Raw genomic sequence first — 27,749 nt, 5'->3', positions numbered from 1 at the left:
ATTATTGAAAATATAAAAAGGAGGTAGAAACCAAGATGTATATTTTAAGCTTACAATATTCCCGAGAAAAGAAAAAACAAAAATCATTTTTTTTCTATTAACACTTTTATGAATTATTACGTAAACAGCAGCGAGCATCACTACGTAGGATAATATATCTATGATCACTACCTCCTCGGGTGACATCCTAGCACCAACTGACAAGTGTAGACTGCCAAGTTTCAGAAACAGTGTTTGCGGTAAACTTGTTTATAAACACGCCTTAAAAGTTGATTAACAAATGTTGCCTAATGAATACGAGGCTTCAGTCGTGCAAATAAACATTATAAAATCAAACTATGTAATTTGGACTTAATAAAAACTAAGAAATAATTTTATAATAACAATTATATAATTGCTTTTAATTAATATAACACATAATTACAATATATAATAACGATTTTATTATGCTAAGACTTTATGTGTACAATACAATAACAAATAAGATGCCCGCGCTGCGCTGCACTCATTCATCTGAAAAGTAGTAAAGACACTTAGTTATCTCGTCTGGTGTAAAATTGCCTGTCGTTGATTAGAAGCGAAGAAGGTGAATTTGATTAGATTGCTGATGATTCAAGTTTAAGTAAGTAATAATATACTTGGTATTAATCTACTTGTACCTTGTAGTTTGAAGGTGGTAGAAACCTTTGTGGTCCGACTCCGGCGGCACCACCGCCACACCTATTTCTGCCCCATAACAGTAGTGTTAAGCGCTGTTGTGTTGTGTTTCTGAGGCGTTCCAGCTTAATCCTCAGGGGTGGCGGCGAATTTGTGGCCGACTTTAGGTAGGAATCTGGGGTTGATTACAGATGTCCATGGGCGGCAGTAGCCACTTACCATCAGGTAGACTGGACTTCATTGTCGTTTACTACTCCTACATTATAAAAAAAAAAACTACTCTTTGCAATAATTCGGTTCGTAGGTACATTGTCTGTGTAGTTCCGGGACCAGTATAGGACTACGGTATCCCCTGCCTGTCGCAGTATAAGGCGACTAAAGACCCATTTAGACGGAGAGAGTTTCTCGTCTCTCGTCTAAACGGTCGTTCTTCTCGCTCATTGCCTTGGGCGACAATTGAATCGCAATGGATTTATCATTGTGTCCGTGTAAACAGAATTTCAAAGCGATAATCGTATTTTTTATCGTGTCGTAATCGTATTTTTATCAAACCAAAACCTTATTGATATTCCGTCCTAGGGATGGAAGCCACGTATGCTGCTTTTTTCAAAAATGACCTCAAAAATGGAGGTTACGTATTCAATATGATTTTATGTTCTTTCTCAAAAGCTGCATACGTGACGATGACGGGGCGGGGGACTCACCGGGCGCCGTGAAGTCCAGCAGCAGCTTGCCGCGCGCGTGCCCGGCCGCCGCGCGCGCGTACGCCGCCGCGCCGCGCCGCCACGCGAACACGCGCTCCACCGCCACCTGGAACTGCGCACACCACGCTCGAGACCCGGCCGAGCTGAACGCGGACTTTGGCCTCATTTGCGCCGCATTCTAGCGCCGCGGACATGGACGCCACCGAGACCACATTTACGCGACGCTAAACGACGTACTAATTTCAAAGTCGACACGTTTGTTTTTGAATGATTCAGATGTGGAAGAATTATTACGTTTGTGTGCTTGGTTTTTATGAGAAAAAAAAAATTTTTTTTTCTAATTTTATTTTATTGTTGTTTTATGATTATTATTAGAGATGCGCCGAATAGTGGTTTCACCGAATACCAAATAATATTCGGTTTAACCTTTACCGAACCGAATATTCGGCCGAATTATTCGGTTTACCATTTCTTTATTGTCAATTTGCCAGTTACGTGTGTTCATTCACACTTTAAAATGTTGATTTGAGTTTTAAAAATGAATACCGACTTTAGGTTTAAAATAAATATTGACTATACTATCTATAAATTAAGTAATAAATGTGTTGTCTTGAGGTTTCAAAATAAATGTTGATTTGAAGTTTAATTGCTTTATTTTATTAGCTTTATTCAACATATTCTTCATAGGATTTGAGTTTGACTTATAACATAAATCTTATATAAGAAGTTTTGAGTTTTAGTTTCGTACCATGTCGTATATACACGAAAATAGACATACCTACTCGAACCGAACATATTCGGCATCAAAACCGAATAGTTCGGCCGAATACAAATAGCAAAAAAGATGACGAATACGCCGAATACCGAATACCAAACGAATATTCGGCGCATCTCTAATTGTTATCATTTATTTGTGTAGTATATAATGATTCCTTTAGTGAGCCTCTTACTCTTGGCGATTTATTACATAACGCCACAAGCCCTTCCGATTTTTCATGTTTCCTTAATGCACAAAGCATCCCTTCTCACCACACTGACCTTCTCGACACATTTTCTGTTGCTTCTTCTATTCATGCTGTCCTTATTTCTGAAAGTTGGTTGAAACCTGCTCTCAATTCTGCGTCCTACAGTCTTCCGGGATATATTCTTATAAGAAATGACCGATTCGGAAAGGGTGGAGGTGGAAGTGGAGTAGCCATATATCTACGGTGTGATATCCCATACAATATAATTGCCATGTCTCCACCTCCTTATTCTGCCTCCAGTGAGTACATTCTTCTTGAGGTTAGAGTACGTAATGTCAAAGTCGTTCTTGGAGTTGTTTATTGCCCTCCACATACGGACTATTTTGCTAGTCTTGAGAATGTATTAGATTCTTTCTGTTCAGAGTACGCACATCACATTATCATGAGTGATTTTAATACTGATATGTGTAGTACCTCTTCTAGGTCTTTGCAGCTTCTAAAAATCTTTAATGGTTTTAACTTTACTCTTATATCTTCCGCTCCTACTTACCATAACCTTATCTCTGAGGATACTTCTCTCGATTAATCTTCGTGTCATCTATTGATCATGTTATAACGCATGGACAATTACTGTCTCCGGCGTTTTCTAGGCATGATCTCATTTATCTTTCCTATTAATCAAAGCCTCCGAAAAGTAAACCTGAGGTTATTTTGATGCGCAATTTTGCAAAGATTGACCAGCTTGCTTTAAAAAAAGACGCTGAACGCATTGACTTTGCTCCTGTGGTTGCTGCAACATCAATAGATGATAAAGTCTCTATTTTCAACACAGCCATTTTAAATCTATTCGATTCGCATGCACCACTTAAGGCAGTTGAGTCAGGCGACCCCCTGCTCCTTGGATTATACGTGAAGTAAGACTGGCTATGACCCGTCGTGATACTCTTCAGGAAGTACAAGCGGGACAGGGCTGATGAAAATTGGAAACGTAAATTAGCTCGCAATACATGTAATAAGGTGGTGAGGGCAGCCAAGCGTCGTTATTTTTACGACAATATTTCTTTCTCAGAGGACAGTTGCTCTGTCTAGTACCGAGGCAGAGTACATGGCACTTTCTGATGCGTGTAAGGAGGCATTGTTCATGTGTACAAAAGTACGCAACGATTCGCTTTAAACAAATCCTTGAAAAAAATTTCAATGCGAATCAAAAATTTAATGCGAATTTTGTAGTAACGCTGTACAATGATAATCAATCCGCGCTTAAGTTGTCTGACAATTCAATGTTTCATGCTAGGGCGAAACACATTGACGTCAGACATCATTTTATTAGAGACATAATTAGTAAAAATTTGGTGAAAGTTGAGTATCTCTCTACTGATGAAATGACTTGGTAAAAGAGATTTTTTTTTAATTTGTCTCTCAGTTAGGTTTGATATGTGATTGTGTTTTAACACGCTTTTTTTAGCTTGGGTTGTACGTATGTACGTATGTATGTAGGTATGTATGTAAGTAACAAGTAATCTTTGAACCCGATTTCTATACACTTTGAATGTTCAGTTCAAAATTTTGAAGAATTATCAAAACCGATGACAATACACGATTTTAATAATTTTGTACCATTGTCCTTATCAACATCCTCAGGATTAACGATTTTCGAGGCGAGATTGTTCATGCGCCTTAGAAAACGTTCATTTTTAACGCAATTTACTAGATTGCAAATAATTATTGCTTTTTAGTTTCAATAAGGCGTAACTGTTATAGGGTGAATTTTAGTTTAGAAAATAATAATGTTATATCCCTAAAACTCAAATGTTCTCAAACATATCTATAATGCCCTCTCGTGATTTTTAGGATTCCGTACTCAAAGGGTACTTATCAACATCCTCAATGTATCGAAGTTTAACTCCGCTTCGCAATCTGCCATACGCGGTGCACCGTCCCTCGGGAGCCAGGCCGGCGCCCGCGGCACTCACCTCGCCCCGCTCGGCGAGCCGGCGCAGCATCTCGATGTCGGCCTGCAGCGGCATGAAGTAGGCCCAGCGCACGCGCGGCGCGCAGGCGGGCGGCGGCGGCGCGGGCGGCGGCGGCGCGGGCGGCGGCGGCGCGGCGGCGCACTGCGCTAGCAGCGCCGCGCCCGCCGCCGCGCCGCCCAGCGCCAGCCCGCGCGCGTCCGTCTCGCGCAGCAGCGGCGTCGTCAGCGTCGCGAACCGCGCGAACCGCCAGCGCCGCGCCGCCGCCTCCTCGCCGCCCAGCCCCGCGCAGTCCACGATCGCGTCGTACCTGGTGCCGCCCGGGAGGCGGAGAAAGAGAGATGTCCTTGTACTTCCGAGCGGACGTAAGAAACTATGCTTATTTGGCTTCATTCGCGAGTCCGGTGTGGTTCAGTTTTAATCGTTTCCACTTGGGTAACTGAGAACGTAAGATGACATCACTCGTACGTCGGTAAACTGACTCCCTTGATTCCGTTCAGAATAAATGACTAATCTGGTTTTCATTTAGCGGCGAAAGAATCATAAAAAAATAAACGAATCTTCTCCCTCGCTCACCGACACCGGCCGAGGAGTATCGCAACTTACGGGCCCCCGTCGACGAGCTGGCGATCGTAGTCGGGCGCGTCGCGCGCCAGCACCTCGGCGGCGCCGTGCGCCAGCGCGCGCGCGTGCAGCTCGCGGCTGCAGCCCACCAGCACGTGCGCGCCGCGGTGCACCAGCAGCTGCAGCGCGGCGTGCCCCACGCCGCCCAGCCCCAGCAGCAGCACGCGCGGCGGGCGGCGCGCGCGCTGCGCCAGGCCGGCGGCGCGCAGCACGGCGCACGCGGACAGCGCGGCGTACAGCGCGCCGCCCGCCGCCTCCGGGGCGAGCGCGCCCGGCGCCGGACTCAGCTGTCGATACGATTTTTATTCCGTTTAAATAGAATTTCATACCCGAGGACTGAAAAGCGACCCTTCTTATGAGCCTCTCCTATAAAATTAAAAAAATAGATGGAAATGGATTAATTTTGATATTACATTAGGTTTGCGTGTACGGGCGTAATTTCGACTCGTGGTCGATTTCGTGCAATAAGTCTCCGAGGAACTCTTCGCAAGTTATCCCCCTTCACAGATTTCCTTTCAAGAGCCATAAGAATTTTAAGCGAACACACGGAGCGATCGGAGTGAAGCAGCACGCACCCAGCGGTCCTTGACGAGCACGTACTGCGCGTGGCTGCCGGCGCGGTGCGGCGGCACGACGCCCCACACGCGCTGGCCGCGCCGCACGCGCGCCGCGCCGCCCGCCGCCGCCACTTCGCCCGCGAAGTCCCGCCCCGGCACCAGCGGGAACTCCACGCGCTCGCCCTCTAGCGCGCGCAGCGCGTTCAGCACGCGCCAGCCGTAGCCCCCTGCGCACACCATCGGCCTCGTTTCGTAACTCTTCTGCGATGCTAGCGATGCTTTTAAAGTCCAAGGACATTATATTATATTTCGAAACTTCCATTACCTATATACTTTTTAAAAAAAAAATCGGTTACATTTTTTTACCGACTTATATCGTTTCGACGTTTGAGTTGTTACTTTTTTCATAAAGATTAAAGCCTCGTTTTCTCGCCGGCGTGTGAATCCTCCCGCACGACCGGTCGACGAAGGAATATTAATCGGGATCGAGCGAAACGTGACCTATCATGGCGACGTCGAGCGGGTTGATGGAGGCGTGGTGCACGCGCACGAGCACGTCGTCGGGCGCGCGCAGCGGCGGCACGCGCGCGCTGTCCAGCCGCAGCTCGCCCGGCGGCCCGTACGCGTGCGCGCGCCACGCCGCCATGCGCGCCGCGCCCGCGCCCGCCGCGCACCGCGCCGCCGCCGCCGCCGCCGCTGCCATCACTCGCGAGCTGATCGTCTACCACTGATTCTTATCTGAAATTGTTATAATGCTTCAAACCCGTTTTACTTAAAATCGTGGTAAAAGAGCATGTACACTACCTCCTATGTATTACGATTTATCCATTTCCAAGTCTCTGCATTCATGATCTGCAACCTAAATGACCCACGATCTTTTAACATACAGCTATTAGGTACAGCACATCTGTATTATATAGTAATTGGATATGAATATGTTTATACATTGAACTACATATACATATAAATACATATAGTCCATCCCAAATGAATTGACCTATTTTGTACAAGTATGTATGACTTTTTTTATAAGTTTCTTATTATTTATCACATTACATATACTAAGTATGTATCCCATCACATGACCCACATAAATTCTAAATTAACTTCATAATATTTGTACACGACGTGCTTGTACAGACGAGGGTGTTTGATTGACTGATGTCGATGAGATTCTAAAACTATTTATTGAATTGCTACAATTGATACTACATTCTAAACTAAAATCTAAATTATTCTATGTGAAACTCTACAATATTGGTAACAAGAATGACGCTCTGTCATATATTAAATCTAATCATTCGGTCCGAATATAACACATCAAAAACTGACTAGTTAAGACACATTTCAATAATAACTTATCTAAAATAGAAATATTAACTTCACTGCCCTTGACAGACTACAAACTTACCTTCACAATTTTTTTATATATGATATTGATATTTTTTTACTGTGGGTCAAACCGCAGGCCACAGCTATTATTCCCATAAAACATAGTCACACCGCAAAACATGTCAAGGATAGAGTCATTTGGTTGGACTATTCAGGATCACATAATTGTTCTTTCTATGTGTATACAAATATTTATTTGCTATTGTATTGTTATTATCTTTTTAATATAATACATATAAATTTATTCACTACATCAAACATTTATTTAAATTAACCAAATTGATTAAAATATAACTAATGTTGGAAGTAGGAGCAGAGGTAGTGAGCTGGGCAAGGGTCACCATTAGTAGCTAAATTTTATAAATACATCCTTGCTTCAGAGACATAGTATTAAATCATTGATCCTAATTGGGTAGCGATTGTTAAATCCTCCATGGAACACACGCCAGACCCTCCTCCCTTGCCACTCATCAGTGGACCATGACTAGCAGTGGTGCCCAAAAATGGTTGTGCCCGGGCCAACGTATTCATAGCCATTAATAGTAAATTATGCATATAACTCACACATTCCACATATACAGGGTGTCCCGTAGGTACCACGGTAAACTTGAGGAGAAAATAGGTGAGGGTCTGACCACTCTGGGAAAAAAAATTACCTTAGTAAAAGTGTCACCGTTTTTGCAAAATCAATTGTTTTAAATTTTTTTGAGAAATTCAGCCCTCTTCATCTTCTTTCGTTAACTGCATGTACAAATTTGGTGATGCAGTGTTTATTTTTTCTGTTAATGAAATGTAAAAAAAGATCTAAAGAAACTATGAAAAAAATAGGGATATTTTTAGATTTTAATTTTTTTGCTATTTTTCCCCCAACTTTGACTCGTCGCGGTGAAAAAAAAAGTACTGGACTATAAGTGTACCTCACCTATGTTCTCCCCAAGTTTGTCGTGGTACTTAGGGGACACCCTGTATGTATTATATGTAACAATTCCCATAAAAATGTACATTCTAAACATACTTATGACTGATTTTAGGTTACTCCATGGAAGCACTTAAATAAACAAATTTACATTGTTTTATGTTTTTGTTTATGAATGTAATTATCTTGTTTCATGAAAAATAACATCGATTTAGGCCAAACACAATCAATCATATCCCTATATTTTAATTTTTAACCGACTTCAAAAAGGAGGAGGTTATCAATTCGGCGGGTATCTTTTTTTTTTATGTATATACACGAATTACTCCGCCGTTAGTGGACCGATTTTAATATTTTTTTTTTTATTATGTAGGGACGAGCTGGAAATTGGTCCCATTTAAATATGGTTAGGATCCATCGATGGGTTCTGGAGAAAATGAGGGGAACTCCTCCACCCATGTAAATATAACAGCCATAACTTCGCCGTTTATGAACCTATTTTAATGCCTTTAATTTCGTGTGTGGACAATTGCTACAAGTTGTTGGTTTACTACATATTTCTGAAGTCGGGGCTCATATTAGACAAGCTGTTTACATCGTTATCCAACTAAATATATTGAGCGCCGACTTCACAAATATGTACTAAACCAACATTTATTTCAATTATTTTTTACTTTGTAGTGACATAGAAGTCGGTTGTATTTTTTGTTAAAATTTTATTTTGTAAGAGTTAATACTAACCTTAATTCGGTTATGATGATAAAATAACGTCCAGTGATCGTTATAATTATTGTATGTATTTTGTAGACCAAAAATGCATTAAATTGTGCAAAAAAATTACCTAATAACCGGCTTAACATAAACTACGATGAACACATCACTTTGATTAACTATCGTGAAGATGCAGTAAATATTTATACGCAATATAATTATTCTTAAGTATTTAAAAACGTCAATAATTCAGAATCTTACAAATGACTATATACACTGAATTACACTGTTATTCTATGAATATGCTATGCAAAGAGAATGTAATCACTACGTTTTAATGAATACCAATTTTGTTACATTTAACACCAGCTGTCAGCCTGTCAGTAATGTCATAAATGACGAACTACATGTTAGACTTTGTCAATAGGGATAAATAGAGAATATGCACATTTATATTTTATTATTTTAAATCACTTATCACATCGTTTTAACATAGTAAAAAATATAAACAATTTTATTAGTGTTTGAAAAGTTTTTTTTTAAATTATTTAAAGTATCAATAAAATTTGACACATTTGAACTCCGCCATTTTACGCGCTCTTTGAATGATGTCACGTAGCGTGATTTGTATTGATATTGATGATAACTGTATGCACATAAAGGTATTATTAAACGTTTTCAGGTTTCATCGCTATTTACATCATGGAAAAGCCTAAATAACCTCTTTATAGATATTTCCTAGAGTTATTGTGCAAAAACACTGCTATGAACACATTACATAGTGTTTTTTTATGTTGGTGAACTTAGCACAGCATTTGCCAGCAGAGCACTAAAAATGAGAGGTCTATTCGCATGCACATGAGTTCTATAGTTCCTGATAGTTTTCAGGAATAATTCTGGCGATTTCACGGAGATAAAGCAGAATGAAATAATGCTCTGCTAACTTCACACAGCAGGCCATTTTCTAGAAAATTGGAAAAAAAGCTATTGATTAGTGTAATTAGCTAATATCTAGAGTTCCTAATAGTTTTCAGCGATAGTACTCGCGATATACCCTGAAAAAAGAATTAGTGAAAGAAGTAGTGTAGTGTAGATTATAGAAAACAGATAAAGTATCTCCAAAATCGCATTAACATTTGCATTTATTGTAACAAACACTATCATTTGAAACACAAAATGCATTAAAATATATTGTAATATTATAAAGATAAGTGAATGTTAACAACATTTAAGTTATGATCAGTTAAATGTTTTTGAACTGACTTATGCATAAAAACCCGTTTATCCATTTTTGAATATTTTTGGTAAATCTTGATTATTCCTAATTATCTTATTAGTGATCGAAGTAATTATATTATACAAAAAAAATCGCACTACGTAATAAAACCCACTGCAGGAATCTAATTAAAAACAATTTTTGTCTCAAACAGTATGCATATCGACGCCGATAAACATAGTAACACGCTGCGTGACGTCATGTTTCAATTCAACCAATGGAAATGCGTTTTGCAAATCTGAATTTCGCTCGCATAATTTACGATTTTTGATTAAACATTTAATCAATTTAATACGAAATAAATAATAAAATAATTATTTAGATGCAATTTAAGGACCATAAAGTACCAAGGAAAAAAATAACAATAAAATCTCAATTACATGCACATTTCCTATTGTAGCAGCTGTCAGTGTCACTGTCAGCAGTCAGCTGTGCAGTGTGCAGGAGAGTATGTCGGAGTGCCAATAATTTGAAGAATATAATGTCCAATAACTAGTTAATACTGTTATTACAATAATCTTTTTCTTTCCATATGTTTTCTATATCATCGTACTTTGCATACCAATATGAAAGTCCATGTACATATTAAATAGATAGACAGTTATTTAATAATTATAGTGAAGCGCGAACTTTATAATATGGAATTAATCAAAAGGGGTGTCCTTTACTGTAGACGAGGCTACAATGCAAGCTTTTACCTCGCTTGCAATAGAAATTATACTGCGAAGGTATGTGGTTCATATGAGAACTTTATATGTGAATGGCTAGTGAGAAGACATTGTTTCAAATGTTAAGGTTAGGAGCATTGAAATCCTCAAAATTAACACATACCTTTTTTTAAAATCGTATTGTGGGTAATCAAGATATAAATGTTGTCCTAAATTTTTAATTAAATGAGATGTACACTACAACCATAATTTATAACTTTATACTCATGGTGAATTAAATTTTTCCTAGCCTAGAGAAGAGTTAGCAAGTGCGATAGGCGGGGAGCAGCGGCCAGGGGAGGAGGTAAAGGAGCAGTGGCCGCGCTGTGTGGTGTCAGGGCTGCAACCCACAGGCTCGCTGCATGTAGGCAACTACTTTGCAGCCGTAAGGCGCTGTGTGCGCCTGCAGGATCAAGGAGAAGACCTTGTGCTTTTCATCGCAGATCTTCATGCGCTTACTACCAAACAGGTCTAACATACAAGTTCGCTTAATATTTAAATGGATATCTTAAGTTCTTGTAATCATTTCGTAATTTAAATCATAATTCTAACTGATTCCGTGCGGATGGCACCACAGTTGTGCCATGAATTTCTTTTGTGTATGGTGGGTGGCACCCGAGAATTTGAAGCCATAAAACTCCGATAAGTTGACGTTTATGAAAGGTGTTCTGAAAACAAAAGTGTCTTTATTTATCACGTAGATCCTTCCTAAAATGTCAGATTCAGCAGATCACGTGATTTCACATACTTCAGGTATTGTAAACCTTTCAAAAAAATATATTATATTATTTAGCAAATTTATTGTAATAGGTAGTTTGTCCACATCTGTGTTATATGTATCTACTTACACAGCATAACCATCGCCAGAAATGTCTAATTTACCCAGACTGCCATAAAATTATGATCAGGTCAATATAGTTTATTTTTGATGAGTAACTTTGTATAACAAAAACTATTCTTAGAGGGCGCTATCAAGTGTTGGCTAGGTGGTCATATTAAAGAGTTTGAAGTCATACTAAGATAAAACTAACATTTTGATTAATTTTTCGCGAACGAAGTCGCGGGTAACAGCTAGTATTATAGAATATTAAATATCTAGCAAAAACAAAATCGGTCTTAAAACTAGCGTTCAAAAAGAGTCGCGATACTTTACAGGTCCAAATATCTAATTATTGTGGTTGTATTACTATAATAGTATCGTTAATAGTAAGCCAATAGAAACTGGATTAAAATATTCGTACTATGGTGTTTATCTTTGTCTGAAAATAGCGCAATCAATTTAGATATTCTATTAGAAAACTACCCATTAATAATTTGAATTTTTATTCTAAACAAAACACCACAAAAGAACTATCATAGCGCTCCGCACGTCTCGAATGTTCATATTTAATTCTATAGTAACACTAAAACAATAAATACATCAAAAACTTACAGAATGGTCTACACACCTGATAGAAATAAGACTCTTATCTTCCATTTACGTTATTACACATAGATAGTACACTTTTGTAAACACTAATCGAAAAGTTAAACCATTCACTTTCCCTTACTAAACTTACAACCTGTGTAAAACGCAAAAAAAAATCGATAAGTTACAATTCATGGCGGAGGGCACCTTAGAGGTGCCATCAAAGCCCCTGGCGTTGGGCACCACAGTGGTGCCACGAAATATTTGTTCGCCGCCAGGCGTTAAATTTTTTCCAAAAGGCCGCCGCATTGAATCGGTTAATATGTGAATGTAGTCAGTTAGGACGAAATTTCATTAATAAATTAATAATGTATTCATTGCCATGATTTAAAGGAACCGCAATGCATACAAAAGAACACATTGGAGCTGGCAGCATACTTGCTAGCCAGCGGTGTGGACCCATCACGCAGTTTACTATTCGCGCAGTCGGCCGTGCCGCGCCACGCCGAGCTGTGCTGGCTGCTGGCCTGCCTCGCCACACACGCGCGCCTGGCGCATCTCCCCCAGTACAAGGAAAAGTCCGCTGCTATGAAGGAGGTCCCCATTGGCCTCTTGCTCTATCCAGTTCTACAGGTCATATTGATAATTCGCATATAGTAGGTATATGTAATCATAAGTGGTCTTCTAGCCAATGTCTTTAACCAATTCAGTTACATATCACTGCTTGATTTCAGCTTAAAGTAAAAGAAAAAAATCGCTGAACATAATTTCCGCCTTTTACAATAATTTTAGTTAGGTTTGTTTTAAGTTTTTTTTTTACTAGCTTTTATTAACTTGCATTATGTATGTTCTAACTCCAAGTCAAGTATCCCATTGAGCTGAAATTTTGCATATCCTGTATATGAAAAATATAGAGATATACAAAAATGAACTCGTTCGATTCCCGGTAAGGGAAAAAATATTTAAAAAAAGTAATGATGCAGTTTTAGTTTTTATCAAAATCGGGCTAGTAACTCCTTTCAGTATTTTTCGCTAATCCTTACAGTTTGAGATTTGGCCCTCAAGGCCTATTTGAAAAATTCACCCTGTATATTTGATTCGAATGACAAGGCAATATTATGATATGAAGTTAGAAGGGAGCCATAGGGACATTATAGTAAAACAAAAAAGTGTGGTAAAAAGTAAGTATATTCCATACTTGATATAGAATTAGGAAAATATAACTACTTTTTGCCGACAAAAAAGGGAAGCTTATTGATCTAATTCACGGTACGCACTCAATTGGTGCATCACAATGTGGGCCTCCAAGACCCTTAATACGGGAGCAAGTATAATAAGAGAGTGTGCGGTGTAGGCGGCGGACGTGCTGGTGTACCGCGGCACGCACGTGCCGGTGGGCGCGGACCAGCTGCAGCACCTGCAGCTGGCCTCGCAGCTCGTGCGCACCTTCCACCACCGCTACGGCCGCGCCTTCCCCACGCCGCGCCCGCTGCTGCCCGGTACTCTTCTCTATTGTACATATTATTGTTACATATCGTTTAGATCGCTCTTCAATTGAGCTAAAATTGATTTAAAAGGGATTATCACACATTAATATGAGAATCGTAAGACAAAAATATTGTCAAATTTAAACATATTTATTTGAAACTTATTTACTTGTAGTATATTTTAGAATGTCTTCGATATGGAATAATAAAATTTATTGTTATTATTCCAACAGATGATGGTAGCGATAGGCTTCGGAGTTTACGAGATCCTACAAAAAAGATGTCAAAATCTGATACTGACCCGAAGTCTAGGATACTTTTGAGTGACTCAGACGAAGTGATCAGGCTGAAGATAAGGAAAGCTGTCACGGATTTTACGCCACAGGTGAATAGGATAGGATTTAAACTATCGTCGATTCCAGCGCTACGCTATCATAGAAAAGGATTAAAATAAGTATCAATTTTTTATTTCATCGTAACCGTCTCTTAATAACATACAGATCACTTTCGATCCGGAAACGAGACCGGGCGTGTCGAACTTGGTGACGCTGCACTGTCTCGCGGAGGACAAGCTTCCCGAGGAGGTGGTCGAGGAGGCGGACGGGATGTCCACCGTCCAGTACAAGCGCGTGGTCGCCGACGCGCTGTGCGCTGCGCTGGCGCCGGTGCGCGCGCGCGCCGCCGAGCTGCTGGCGCGGCCCGCGCTGCTGCGCGACGCCCTGCGCCACGGCGCCGCGCGCGCCCGCCCGCGCGCCGACCGCGTGTTCCGCGACGTGGCGCGCCTGACCGGCCTCGCGCCGCCGCGCGCCGCGCCCGCCGCCGCCGCCGCCGCCGCGCTGCGGCTCGCGCGCCGCTGACCCCGCGACGCGGCGATGGCGGGCGTTCCATTGTAGAATTCGGTGGTCGATCGTTGATTCCGTAAAACGAGTATTCGGCCGACGCTCCGATCGGGTACCGGGCCGGCGGGCGCCGGGCCCGCGGCTACAGCCGGTGGTGGTGGTGTTGCTGCATGCCGAGCGTGTGGTCGGGCGGCGCGGGCGCGGCGTGCGGCGCGAGGGGCTGGTGCGCGTGCGCGTGCGGGTGCGGCGGGAAGGGCGCGCGGTCGCGCAGCACGGCCAGCAGCTCGCGCAGCAGCTCCACGGCCTGCGAGACGGCCTCGGCCTGCTTCTCGGCGGCCAGCGCGCTGCGCATGGCGGCCTCGGCCAGCAGCTCCTCGGTGGAGAGCCGCGCGCCGTCCGCGCCCGCGGAGCCCTCGGAATACATGTCGTCGTCCAGCGCCGGCTTGCGATCCTCGTCGGCGTCAGACTGGCTCTCGCGCGTCTGCCCGGTAGCTGCGATTATGTTTTACTTACTAACGATCACCGAATATAATTAATAGTAATAAATAGGTAATTTTTTTATTTTGTATAACTGATTATGTGATGTGTTATTGTGTAATAAACTAAACTTTATTGAGAATAATTACAAATTTTACTTTAACATAATTATATGTTTAATAATTATAGTTCAAAAAACGAAAAAACACGCTTTTATGATAAAATCAACTAAAAAGTAGAAAATAATTTTCAATCTAAGAATCAATTAAGGAACAGTAAATAGTATAATTGTGGAAAAAGTGTGGGGTGCTTTTCGAACCTGATAAATTATTTTCTACTTTTTAGTTGATTTTATCATAAAAGCGTGTTTATTAGTTTTTTGAACTATAATTATTTATTAATTTTTGGTATTTCTCGTTATAGCGACCACCATTATTCATCGTTTGTAAAAAAATCAAGTGTCTATCTATTACGATTTAAGAGATAAAGCCCAACGACAGACCGCAGAGGGTTTCGTTTTAACCCTTGAGTACGGAATCCTAAAAATCATTCTACAAGAGGGCATTATAGATATGTTTCAGAACATTTGAGTTATAGGGAAATAACATTATTATTTTCTAAACTAATAATCACGATATAAAAGTTACGCCTATTGAAACTAAATAGCAATAATTATTTGCAATCTAAAGTTGCGATGAACTTTGCTGAAGGTGTTTGAAAAATCTCGCCTCGAAAATCGTTAATCCAGAGGATGTTGATAAGGACAATGGTACAAAACTATTAATTAATGTTTAAAATATTGAATTGTCATCGGTCCTTAATAAGTATGCCAAATTTCGAGTTAATCCGACGTTTTGAAGGGGGTTAAAATCATGTTGAAAGATTCCGTTACATACTAACATACTAACATACCAACATACATACGTCTGAAGCTAATAAAAGCGTGTTAAAAAGAATTGGCCAAGTATGCACGAAACTCAAACCTGGAGGTTCTATACCACATTTTTTTTTATTTATTTTTAATGTTTATTTCATAACAGCCATAATTATTTATACATTGTGAAATATTTTAACCATCTATGTATCTATGATGCACATATCCTGTTAAAATGTTAAGTGTCTATCTATTACGGTTTAAAAGATACTGCACTGTGATAAATGGACAGATAGCGGAGATTTTGTAATAGGGTTCCATTTTTACCTTTCGGGCACGGAACGCTAAAAATCAACGATGACACCATTCAAATTTTGCTTCCCATTTATCTGTATATGATTTCTTATGCATTAGTGTAAGTGAACACAAACTTTCAAAAATAAATTATTATTTTTAGTTAGATACACAAGTTAAAGAGATATTCTTGTTTAAAATATAATAAATTTCATAAAATAAATTTCATGAATTGTGCCAAGTATTAACGTATCATTTTTAGTTAATTTAAAAAATATATTTATATTATTTGTAACTACATTTCAACAAAAAACATGTTTTTGATATTTTCAATTATTCGCCAGATACAAGTTTACATGATACATGGGATGCCATTTTACTAATAAATCTAACACAAATATGAAATATTAAATATGCAACAATTCTGCTACCGGTACAAGAAGTGAAATGTTTAATTTGTCGGCACACCTACACTATCCATGTGCCCTCATACAAATGCAAAGCTCAGCTTAGGCCTCGCGGACTATACGAGTCGAACTCGTACACGGAGGCTTCAATAGCACCAAAAATTAAAATAACTGTATTAGAATATGTTTTATTGTTCTTATTTGTATTTATTATAATAGCAGTTATATAGCCCGGTCGCCGAGCAGGAAGACTTTTGTACAATGACCTTTTGACCAACTGCCAGAGGTAATAAACAATTGCTTTAAAGTACATCTTTATAAAGTATTGCAAAGTGGTAGAATGAGAAAATACTAATTTAAATTTCAATTATAATATGAAATAGAAAAAAGCGAAGCTTTAGCGATTATATACGTAACAATTTAATAGGCCCATTGTGACACTGGAACACCTCTTAAAAGTATGTCTCTTCTACTACACCCTACAAATACTTATAAACGTACAATAACTAAATAATTTATACATGTTTTTATACATGAATAATTAGTAAAATTTGTAAATTGTATTGCAGTAATGGCTTTACTCATTTTAATGATAAAAAGAAAAAAAACATGGAATGTCAAAAAAAAAATTCAAAAATCAGGGGCGACTGTATAGTACCTACCATCACGAAAATAAGCGTAAATTATATGACCAAATGTTTGCAATTGCTGTGAACGGCGATAATCACTTCTGTGCGACCGGGACGGCAAATATTTTATCGACAGAGATTATTGTACGAAATTCTTTCTGCTCGGCGACCGGGCTTTAGTAGTAAACGGATTTGAAAAAAATCGTGTCTAGTACGGTTTAACGGTTACATCGAAAAATACCGGAAAATACTGGTTTGTTGTAGAGACCCCGTTTAATATTCAACTTTATTTTATTTTTAGTATTTGTTGTGTATCCACCGTTATGTATCCTCTGTAACAATTTTAACTGTCAATCTATTACGGTTCCGGAGATTATACCTATCCCTGTGACAGACGGACAAACAGCGAAGTCTTAGTTACAGGGTTCCGTTTTTACCCTTTGTGTATGGAATGCCAAAAACGATAAAGGGATAGATTAGGTGGATTTTTCAGAACATCAACCTCTTTCTTCTTTAAGTCTAGATTTTGCTTAAAAAGCAAACAAGTTTTACTTATAACCCGTCTTAATAATAGTAAAATCAGTAACTATGAAATGTATGCACCATCATAATAATGATTACAACTGTACTGTAAAAAAAGTTTATAGAACAATAAAATTTGATTAAGTTTCCATTTATTGCTATTATAAATAATAGTTTGAATTGCTCTGTTGCACCTACTTGATTCTGTTTTGGTCCCAAGGATGTTTTGCAAGCGCTCCTCAGCGCTAGACAGGTCCCCCAATGCTCCGCCCGCAGCAGACTTCCTACGCGTCTTATATTTTAGATCTGCCCAGTACTGTTAACAGATAAAAAAAATGTTAGGTAATATCATAAAATACATTCAGTTCTAAAATAGGAATATGCAGCTGATTCTATGTCCCTGAAAAGCTAACCAATATTAGTATTAGTGCCACACCTGCCGCCGTGCTGTGGGAACGCTGACTCCGCACCACCGCTCCGTTTCCATCGTATAGTCCTGTACATATGAATTCACTCTGGGCGCTAACATTGCCCCAGCAAGTCACTTAGGATAGTTAGTTATGTCCCTGTAGTTCCGGGACTAGAATAGGGCTACGGTATCCCCTGCCTGTCGTAGGAGGCGACTAAAAGGGGGCTTCCGGGGTTGCGGGCGGCAAGAGTGGGAGCTCGAACCGTCCAGCAAGCGACCTCGGGAAGGACGGCGGTATGTGTGGTCGCATACCGTCGTAAACACTACATGGTGTGGGAGGAGCGAAAACTGCTCCCCCACGGTAGAGCCCGATCGGGGCATAGCGCTTGGAGGGCTCCGGTTGTGTTCCGTCGGAGATTCCGAAGTTTTCCAACAAGCGTTGAGGACGGCCACCGGGGGTTTTTAGTGCGGTAAAAATCCCACATAGCCCGGCGTCGCTCCCAAATCGTCGGGTACCTTTTGTAGGTTTCTCCCTCGAGGAGAAGAAAAAAAAAAGGATAGTTACTTATAATTTAGCTGTAGATGATGCAAATGGAACATTTAATGTGTCCGCCATATACTGTCCACCTAAGCACATAATAAAAGAAGAGCAATATGAGGAGCTGTTCAAAACGCTTGGACTACGCTTCATAGCTGGAGGAGACTGGAATGCCAAACATGTACACTGGGCCTCAAGACTAACCACCACAAGAGGCAGAGAACTCAAGAAAGCTATAGACAAGAACCATCTCATGACAATCTCAACTACAGACCCGACCAACAGGCCAACAGACCCAAACCGCCTCCCAGATGTCATAGATTTCTTTATTGTAAAAGCCCTATCGAGACTATCTCATCAAATAGAAACATGTTTGGACTCGAACACCAATCATGTTCTGGTGATCCTGACTGCAATTCTGTTCTTAATGTGGACAATAATAGAAAACTGTATAATAAGCGCACTGACTGGAACTCCTACAGGGAAGCAGTTCAGGAAAGGTTAAAACTAAATATACCATTAAAAACAGAGACAGACATCGACTGCGCCGTACGCATATTAACCTCAGTAATACAGGAATGCTGTTGGAGGTCTACGCCCGAAGTCACCGAACGTGTCCCCCAGAGTAAAACATACTCAGAATCCATTAGAAAAAAAATACTAGAAAAAAGAAGACTACGTAGAGTATGGCATTCTAGTAGACACTTGAGTGACAAAAAGAAATTGAATATATCTATCCAAAAACTCAAGACGCTTATTAATTGTTAGTATTATCAAATATTATAGTTTCACTATGTATGTAGACTAGTAACGCCATCTATGTCAACTGACGTGATTTATGTTCTGTTTAAATTCAAATAAATTAGTTCGCTTCAATTCGTTGAAAAAACATGCCGTTTTATTTATAGGTTATGGGCCCAGACCCATATATCTCTTCGCGATAAGTGCTAATTGTGTTGTAATCCGTTTTTCCGTAAAACTGTGGATAGTTAAATAGTTAGCAACGATTGCAGATTGAGGACATAAGTTGTGCGTGCTGGTTTTAAATTGTGCGTGTTGGACGGTAAAATGGCGGCGAACTCAAATTTTATGGCTAATGTTCCTAAACTGAAAGGACGTGAAAATTATGCAGAATGGTGCTTTGCTGTAGAGAATTTCCTGATTCTAGAAGGCATGCTTAAGTGTATTAAGTCGGAGTCTGAAGAAAAATTAGGAGCTACGGATGATGCAAGAACCAAAGCGAAGTTAATATTAATGATAGATCCGTGTGTTTACGTACATATCAAGAATGTAGCAACTACAAAAGAGCTATGGGATAAACTAAGGTCATTGTACGACGATTCAGGCTTTACAAGAAAAATTAAATTGTTGAGACATTTAATTTCTATTAGACTCGAAAATTGCGCTACAATGAGTACGTATGTCACGCAAATCGTAGAAACTGGTCAAAAATTGGCAGGAACTGGGTTTCAAATTAGTGATGAGTGGATAGGCTCATTGTTGCTTGCTGGATTGACTGAGAAATTTTCACCAATGATTATGGCCATCGAACATTCTGGTATGTCAATCACAACAGACGCCATTAAAACAAAATTGTTAGACATGGAACCGGAAACGGAAGATGTAGAGGGCGCATTTGCAGCATTCCAGAGATGTCAACCAAATAAGAAAAATATTAATAAGTTTATGGCTAGAGACAATAATCAAGATGGCAGGAAATGGCAAACGTCAAAGTCAAATGTCAGTAATGGTAGTAAACAAGTTAAATGTTATGGTTGTAAACAGTTTGGGCATTATCGAAACCAGTGTCCCAATAACATTAAAAACAAAATAAAACCCAACGAAAATACATCAAAAGAAACAAATGCATTTAGTGCTGTATTTTTAAATGGTAGCTACTGCAAAACTGACTGGTATATTGACTCGGGAGCGAGCGTGCATTTGACAACGAACGAAAGTTGGATCTCAAATCGATCGCATGAATTTTTTCCGAAGGAGATAATTGTTGCAAATGACAACATGGTGTCTGTTATATGCTGCGGTGATGTGCAAATAGTTACGTGCACGAAAGATTCCAATTTTGACGTCACAGTCGAAGGAGTATTGTGTGTACCGAGTCTTTCGACGAATCTTTTGTCAGTGAGTCAATTGATTAGCAAGGGTAATTCAGTGTCCTTTAGAAATGATGGTTGTGACATATACAACAGAGCAGGTCACTTGGTGGCTACAGCGCTATTGGTGAATGGAGTATACAAATTAAACACGCAACAAGTTCCATTTACAGCAGCTGTAGCAGTGACTAGTGAGACTTGGCATCGAAGACTAGGACATGTGAACAGTAACTACTTGAATAAAATGGCAGACGCCGTGGAAGGGTTTTCACTTGATAAAAAGGCAGAAATAAGTAAGAGTTCCTGTACTACTTGCTGCGAGGGAAAGCAGTGTCGATTGCCGTTCCCTAGTGCTGGTACGAAAAGTTCTGAGCTATTGCAAGTAATACATACAGATGTGTGTGGACCAATGGAAAATACCTCGCTCGGTGGTTCAAGGTATTTCATAATTTTTATAGATGATTGCAGTAGAATGACTCATATTTACTTCATGAAAAATAAGAGTGAAGCTTTTCAATGTTTCAAAGATTTTAAAGCGAAAGTAGAGAACTTGCTTGATAGAAAAATAAAAATTCTGCGTAGCGATAATGGTCGAGAATTTTGTAATAATGAATTTGACAATTATCTTAAGAATATTGGTATTATTCACCAGAAAACTAATTCTTACACACCAGAACAGAATGGTGTATCCGAACGCATGAATAGAACTATTGTTGAAAAAGCTAGATGTCTCTTATTTGAAGCCGGTTTAGATAAGAAGTTCTGGGCGGAGGCGGCTAATACTGCTGTTTATTTACAGAATAGAACAGTAACACCTGGACTGTCTGACAAAACCCCATATGAGTTGTGGACCAATACCAAGCCTGATATTAGTCATCTTAGAATTTTTGGAAGTACTGTAATGGTTCATGTGCCAAAAGAGAAGAGACTGAAGTGGGATAAGAAATCAGAGAAGTGTATTTTAATGGGTTATTCTGATGTAACAAAAGGATATAGGTTGTTCAATCCCAAGACGCAGACAATCTTTGTCAGTCGAGATGTTATTATCATAGAAAAAGAATGTAAACCATGTGATGTGATAATTGTTACAGAGACTGAGCAAACAACTGAAGACAGTGAAGTCATATGCTCGGATTCAGTGGGGGAAGAGTGTCTATCGGAAGACTCATACACTTCTGCAACATATTTAGATCCAAGTGACAGCACATATAGTCCAAATGAAAATGAAAACACAGATGATTCTGGAAGTGTTGAAAGTGTAGTATGTACACGTACGCTGTCTAGACAAAGAAGAAAACCAGAAAGATATGGTTATTCAAATATGTGTTTGGAGAGTAACAGCATGAATATAAACGATATGTCATTGGAGGAAGCATTGAATGGTTCTGAAAGAGAGCATTGGTTACAAGCTGTAAAGGATGAATTACAATGCTTTGAAGACAACAAGGCTTGGGAGCTCGTCGATGCTCCAAATGGTGGAACAATCGTTAAGTCCAAGTGGGTATTGAAAAAGAAGTATGACAGTGATGGAAAAATTAGGTATCGTGCGAGACTAGTGGCAAAAGGTTATAATCAAAAATGTGGTATTGACTACAGCGAGACGTTTTCTCCAGTGGTGAGGCATACTACATTAAGATTATTATTTGCATTAATTACACAACTTAATTTTGACACAGCACATTTGGATGTCAAAACAGCTTTTTTAAATGGAGAACTGGAAGAGAACATATATATGCAAAAGCCAGATTGTTTTGTTTGCTCTGAAAATGATAAGAATAAAGTTCTCAAACTGAAAAAGGCTATATATGGTCTCAAACAGTCCTCTAGAGCTTGGCATAAGAAAGTTGATACTTGCTTGTTAAATAATGGTTATAAGAAGTCAAAATTAGAGCCTTGTTTATATACAAAAATTGTTAATGGTCTTAAGACAATTGTTACTTTGTATGTTGATGATTTTTTCATATTTTCAAATGATAAAGTTGAAATGAAACAGTTAAAAGATATTCTAAGTAATCAGTTCAAAATTAAAGATTTAGGTAAAATAAAACAATGTCTTGGAATGTCTGTTAATATTGATAATGAGAAAAAGGTTGTTACTTTGTCTCAAGAGAATTATATAGAGAAGTTATTGTCTAAATTTAATATGGCTGAATGTAAAATTGTTGATACTCCAATGGAGATTAAGTTAAATGTTGAGAAATGTCAAGAAATGTCTAAAAATCCATACCAACAGCTCATAGGCAGTTTAATGTATCTAGCGATTCTCACTAGGCCAGATATAGCTTATGCAGTGGGATATCTTAGTCAGTTCAATAATTGTCATAGTAATATACATTGGTCATATGCTAAAAGAATATTAAAATACTTAAAAAAGACAAAAAATGTAGGTTTGAAATTTAGTAATTCTGGAAATCTTGATATTAAAGGTTATGTTGATGCAGACTGGGCAAATGATCATGATAGGAAATCATATACAGGCTATTGTTTTGTGTTATCAGGGTCAGTTATATCTTGGGGATGTAAAAAACAAAAATCTATAGCATTATCTAGTACTGAAGCAGAATATATTGCAATTTCAGAAGCTTGTAAAGAGGCTGTATATCTTAGCAATTTGCAATATGAGATTACTGAAAGAATGTATACTATCAATATAAGTAATGATAATCAAAGTGCACAAAAGCTGTCTGTTAACCCTGTATTTCATAATCGTACAAAACATGTTGATGTTAGGTATCATTACTGTCGGGAAGTAATTTCAAATAACATTGTAAAAATTCAGTATTTGCCTACAGCTGAAATGCCAGCTGATATGCTGACAAAAAGTTTAAATTCTGCTAAACATAACAAATTTATGTGTATGTTAGGTATTGAAACAGTATAATATTGTGATAGTGGGGGTGTTAGTATTATCAAATATTATAGTTTCACTATGTATGTAGACTAGTAACGCCATCTATGTCAACTGACGTGATTTATGTTCTGTTTAAATTCAAATAAATTAGTTCGCTTCAATTCGTTGAAAAAACATGCCGTTTTATTTATATTAATGAAGCAAACAATATTGCTGTAGATAGCTATCTGGAAGGACTAACAGCTACAAAACACACCTTGGTCGGCCACTACAACAAACACCACCCTTACTTTCACAAAACGGTCAGTGGATCAGAACTGCTCAAGAAAAAGCAGAGGCGTTTGCTAAGCACCTTAGCCAAGTATTTACACCTAACGATGCTGCACCAAATGCGGATGAAACAGATATCGATACTTAAACTTAACTTTAACTCTCAGCCAAGATCTTCAACTGGACATACCTCTCAAATTAGTGACACCCAGTGAAATATACAGGAAACTCAAGTCACTCAAGAGCAACAAAGCCCCAGGATACGATTTGATCGACAAAAAGGTCCTTAATGTATCACCGAATAAAGTTATAGTGTACCTAACAATGTTATTTAATGCAGTTATAAGAGTTGGATACTTTCCAGACTTATGGAAAGTGTCAAATGTTATAATGCTGCAAAAACTTGAAAAACCCATTCATGGGATCACATCATACAGACCTATCAGCCTCTTGCCGATAATGTCGAAGCTTCTGGAGAAGTCACTGCTTCAAAGAATGTTACACGTCATTGGATAGAAGTCACTTATCCCGGAACACCAGTTTGGCTTCAGGAAAGAACACGCGACTGTAGAACAGGTACATAGAGTCTGCAGAGTGATTAGCAAATCAATGGAGAAAAAAGAATATTGCTCGTCAGTCTTCCTGGACATACAACAAGCCTTAGACAGAGTTTGGCATGAGGGTTTGCTGTATAAAATAAAAGCAACATTACCACACACATTCTATAATGTCCTCAAATCATACCTGTCAGATAGATTGTTTCAAGTCAGGGAAAGTGACTGCACCTCGTGCTTTTATGAATCATCTGCAGTTGTCCCACAGGGCTCTGTGCTGGGATCGATCTTGTACATGTTGTACACGTATGACCTACCCCATAACAGTGATATCACCATAGCAACCTACGCTGACGACACAGCTCTACTTTCATCCAACAAATGTCCGATTAAAGCGTCCCAGGCTCTACAGAAGAGTCTGAACGAAATCGAAAAATGGCTAGCCAAATGGAGGATCGAAGCTAGTGTATCGACGTAACTTTCACACTCCGAAAGGGCGACTGCTCACCAGTCAGTCTAAATGAGGTCCAATTACCACACCAACACACCGCAAAGTACCTGGGCATGCACTTGGATCGTAGACTCACCTGGAAAAAACATTTCCAAACAAAAAGGGACAAAATTAATCTAAAATACAAGGGTCTCTATTGGCTACTTGGACGAAACTCAAAACTATCCACTGCTGACTGACTGACAACAAGCTGCTTATATACAAAACAATTCTAAAAACCGATTTGGACCTATGGTATACAGTTATTAAAACATATTGGTATTAAAACAAATTTCAAATGCACCCTGGTTTATAAGAACAACAGACGTGCATGAAATTCTGAACATACCAATGATAAAAGCAGAAATAGAAAGTCATGAAGAAAAGTATAGAAGACGAGTACAGAGGCACCCTAACCGACTGGTGGTAAGGACAGAACGTCGCCTAAAAAAGCGGTGGGATATGTTCGATGTGTGACTAAAAGTCCGAGAAGAAAGGGTTGGATCCAATGGGAGCAGTTCCCTACAAGCCATAAAGAATCACATCACATCTGTTTATAGTCAACAGACTGATTGCAGATGACCACACAAAAAAAAATAATAACTCTTGCATATGCCATAGCTTGTATACAATTCAACTAATGAATAATGATAATTGTCAATTGGCTATTTTAATAGAATTATATTATGAGCATTTAAACATACGTACTTGAATAAGGAAACTTTTCTACCAGAGGTGTGCAAGGTAGCTAAGTTATACACGTGTGACAAATGTTTTTTCATATTGTCACTGGAAAGGCAAAATTACTAAAGCACCAAAATACCTAAAGTGCATTTTTTATACTATTGAATTAGGTTTTTTTCCTTTACAGAACGGTCTAAGTCTCATTGCAATCTGAGGATTATTTAAAAAGATAGTAGAGATTTAGCAGGGTCAATTTTCGGTGTCTTTTACTTACAGCTGGCCCAGGGAGGGCTGTCTGGTTTGCATGCCAATGTGCTAAGGAGGGCGTTGGTGCTCCCCACAACCTGCTTCATCATCGACGCCGCACATTTGCAGATGATTGCGTAAAACTCATCGACCTGATCCTCCGCAAACATGGCACATGCCCTACAAAAACGCAGAAAACTTTTGCCCTTTGAGATTTTTGAGATGATACTTTTTAGTAACACTACGCTACGCTAACTATGTCATTAACTAATATTACTACTATAAAAAAGGTTACGTTACATTATTACAGTTTAAAGAAGTAAGGGTATATTTAGCATACATTAAATAATAATTTACGACTCGACAATACAATAATAATAATTAGTCAAATACTAATGACTATGACTGTATGTAAAATAAGTTAGTTGTTTTTCCCTTCCTTAATTTTCATGCACGTAAGTAATTATGAAGTGAAGTTTATGAAGTAAGTCCTCTTGTCTTACAAAGTGATGAGAGCATTTATACTAAATCAACACTAAATTCATAAATATAACAATAATAATGGCAATATGTTATAACAGATATGTATAGATATATTTTATAACAGATAAAAATACAACAAAGATTTTTTGCCTTAGGCATATTCTATGCAAATAAAGAATTATGAATTATGAATTATTTCAATTGGAATACAAGAAACAGAGATATGCCAGTTTAAACAAAAATAAAAACTTTAAAATCGCTCTCCTGTGAAATGCACTTTCGGCTCTTTAGTAATTTTTCTTTCCGGTGACAATATACACAGCTAAGGATAGATATTATTAACATAAGAGTGTTGGCTGACCCTGCACCACTTGTCGGCCGACTTGCGCGCCCCGCCGCTGTCCGCCGCCGCCGCGTTGAGTCGTTCGGCCAGCAGCCGCCACAACTTGCTGGAGCTGAAGCGTGAATAAATGGACTTGCCCGCTGCGAAGTCGGGATGATCTTCCATAAACGTCAGCAGCAGGTCCAGCTGCTCCGTGCTCACTTTACATCGACTCAGCACGGCACTGCTCATCTCTCTTATACATATCTCATGAAATTAACGGTGCGAGATAACTTGGCACAAGTTATCACCGATATCAACATTTTATAAATACTATTGTCACCATTAGTAAACCACTTCAGGTAAAGTGAGTATAACACGTTAACACTAAAGAAACGTAACGTTTTTTTGTCAGGAAATCAAAATCACTTCACTCGTAGTGAACCACACCGTTTAACGTGAAAGTATTAAATAGTTGTTGGTAATTATCTCTCACTGTGATTACCGTGATCGACAAACAAAAATCACTCATGAATACTTGAAAATAACAAAAGTTTTTAATTGTCAAATTTGTACGTTTACTTCTCCATTTGTTGATGAAGTAAACCAGGGGGGGCACACTTCCATACAAAATGACTTTTTGTGCAGATACTAGCGCTACGTAACGACTCGCCCCGGAAACTTCAAATTAAAATGGCGGCGGAGTGACAGTTGACTGTCAAAATGATGTGTTTGTTGTCAAATGTCCGCAACTTGGTAAATCGTTTCTGATTTGAAAAGTTGTTTTTGCACTTCAGAGAGACACCATTGCGACAACTGTACATATTTGATACCTCCCACGTAAGTTGTATCTTTAAAATCAACTGTAAAGGAGCGTGATTCAAAGATTCACATTGTTACAAATTTTTGTATCTTTCTGAAATTTTGTTAAGTATGTAAATGTAGTTTTGTTCTTGTATCAAAATTGAGAAAGAAAAAAGTATAATGTAAGTGTGAATCTTTGGAACACAGTCATTTATAGTTCGTGTTTTGAAGATACTACTTATAATATACCCAATTTTGACCCATACCCATATAATGAATAATGAATATATAATAGGTATCTATAGGTATGTATGTAAAACCCATGAGTAGTTCTGGGGTAGGGCACTAGGGGCGTTTTAGGGGGGACAAAAAATACGTAGAGTTGCCTCTCTATAACATGTATATAATAATACTCTATGAAGTAAACTACTAGAGGTGAGGCGTATATACTGGAACAGGTTCAGGGACTAGGTAGTAGTGGTGAGGCGTATATAGTGGAACAAGTTCAGGGACTAGGTTACTGTAGACCTAGTCGACCTATACGACCTAGTCCCTGAACCTGTTCCAGTAT

The 27,749-nt window shown here is 39.0% G+C and overlaps 3 protein-coding genes across 6 annotated transcripts; 1 reads left to right on the top strand and 2 right to left on the bottom strand.

Moving 5' to 3' along the window:
* Positions 1-369: 369 nt before the first annotated feature.
* LOC140755735 (reticulon-4-interacting protein 1 homolog, mitochondrial) lies at positions 370-9,647 on the bottom strand. Of its 3 annotated transcripts, none has more exons than XM_073091039.1 (7): positions 8,627-9,647; positions 5,979-6,215; positions 5,496-5,704; positions 4,903-5,207; positions 4,300-4,606; positions 1,362-1,473; positions 370-513 (listed from the first exon to the last, which is right to left on the bottom strand). In XM_073091039.1, the coding sequence occupies exons 2-7, from the start codon at positions 6,178-6,180 to the stop codon at positions 506-508; spliced, it is 1,143 nt and encodes a 380-aa protein (XP_072947140.1). In that variant the 5' UTR covers positions 6,181-6,215; positions 8,627-9,647; the 3' UTR covers positions 370-505. The 3 variants fall into 3 exon arrangements, with proteins under 3 accessions (XP_072947140.1, XP_072947139.1, XP_072947141.1); XM_073091038.1 differs by having other exon boundaries at positions 8,527-9,615; XM_073091040.1 differs by lacking the exon at positions 8,627-9,647 and adding an exon at positions 6,889-8,520.
* A 527-nt stretch (positions 9,648-10,174) lies between these two features.
* TrpRS-m (Tryptophanyl-tRNA synthetase, mitochondrial) lies at positions 10,175-14,231 on the top strand. Its single transcript, XM_073091586.1, has 6 exons — positions 10,175-10,500; positions 10,730-10,948; positions 12,281-12,520; positions 13,242-13,386; positions 13,608-13,759; positions 13,875-14,231. The coding sequence occupies exons 1-6, from the start codon at positions 10,411-10,413 to the stop codon at positions 14,229-14,231; spliced, it is 1,203 nt and encodes a 400-aa protein (XP_072947687.1). The 5' UTR covers positions 10,175-10,410.
* LOC140755737 (uncharacterized) lies at positions 14,184-27,049 on the bottom strand. Of its 2 annotated transcripts, none has more exons than XM_073091043.1 (3): positions 26,414-27,049; positions 17,615-17,732; positions 14,184-14,705 (listed from the first exon to the last, which is right to left on the bottom strand). In XM_073091043.1, exons 1-3 carry the CDS (start codon positions 26,624-26,626, stop codon positions 14,356-14,358), a joined length of 681 nt encoding a protein of 226 aa, XP_072947144.1. In that variant the 5' UTR covers positions 26,627-27,049; the 3' UTR covers positions 14,184-14,355. The 2 variants fall into 2 exon arrangements, with proteins under 2 accessions (XP_072947144.1, XP_072947145.1); XM_073091044.1 differs by lacking the exon at positions 26,414-27,049 and adding an exon at positions 17,853-19,119.
* Between the last annotated feature and the right edge of the window lie 700 nt (positions 27,050-27,749).

This window comes from Epargyreus clarus, unplaced genomic scaffold (genome assembly GCF_041222505.1).
Source record: "Epargyreus clarus isolate Ecla_fem2 unplaced genomic scaffold, WU_Ecla_fem_2.2 ptg000034l, whole genome shotgun sequence".
NCBI classification, from domain to species: domain Eukaryota; kingdom Metazoa; phylum Arthropoda; class Insecta; order Lepidoptera; family Hesperiidae; genus Epargyreus; species Epargyreus clarus.
Note: the sequence above shows the minus strand (reverse complement) of the source record. Positions and strands in the feature narration are given on the sequence as shown.

Bases quoted from the DNA above. Each gene is read 5' to 3' on its own strand.
- LOC140755737 (XM_073091043.1), bottom strand. From the start codon at position 26,626: ATGAGCAGTGCCGTGCTGAGTCGATGTAAAGTGAGCACGGAGCAGCTG. The intron at 17,733-26,413 runs GTCAGCCAACAC...ATCTGTTAACAG, and splicing joins CGGCCGACAAGTGGTGCAGG to TACTGGGCAGATCTAAAATA. The intron at 14,706-17,614 runs GTAGGTGCAACA...ACATAATCGCAG, and splicing joins TGGGACCAAAACAGAATCAA to CTACCGGGCAGACGCGCGAG.
- TrpRS-m (XM_073091586.1), top strand. From the start codon at position 10,411: ATGGAATTAATCAAAAGGGGTGTCCTTTACTGTAGACGAGGCTACAAT. The intron at 12,521-13,241 runs GTCATATTGATA...TGTGCGGTGTAG, and splicing joins TGCTCTATCCAGTTCTACAG to GCGGCGGACGTGCTGGTGTA. The intron at 13,760-13,874 runs GTGAATAGGATA...AATAACATACAG, and splicing joins TCACGGATTTTACGCCACAG to ATCACTTTCGATCCGGAAAC.
- LOC140755735 (XM_073091039.1), bottom strand. From the start codon at position 6,180: ATGGCAGCGGCGGCGGCGGCGGCGGCGCGGTGCGCGGCGGGCGCGGGC. The intron at 5,705-5,978 runs GTCACGTTTCGC...TGGTGTGCGCAG, and splicing joins GCTCGACGTCGCCATGATAG to GGGGCTACGGCTGGCGCGTG. The intron at 4,607-4,902 runs GTAAGTTGCGAT...GGGCGGCACCAG, and splicing joins CAGCTCGTCGACGGGGGCCC to GTACGACGCGATCGTGGACT.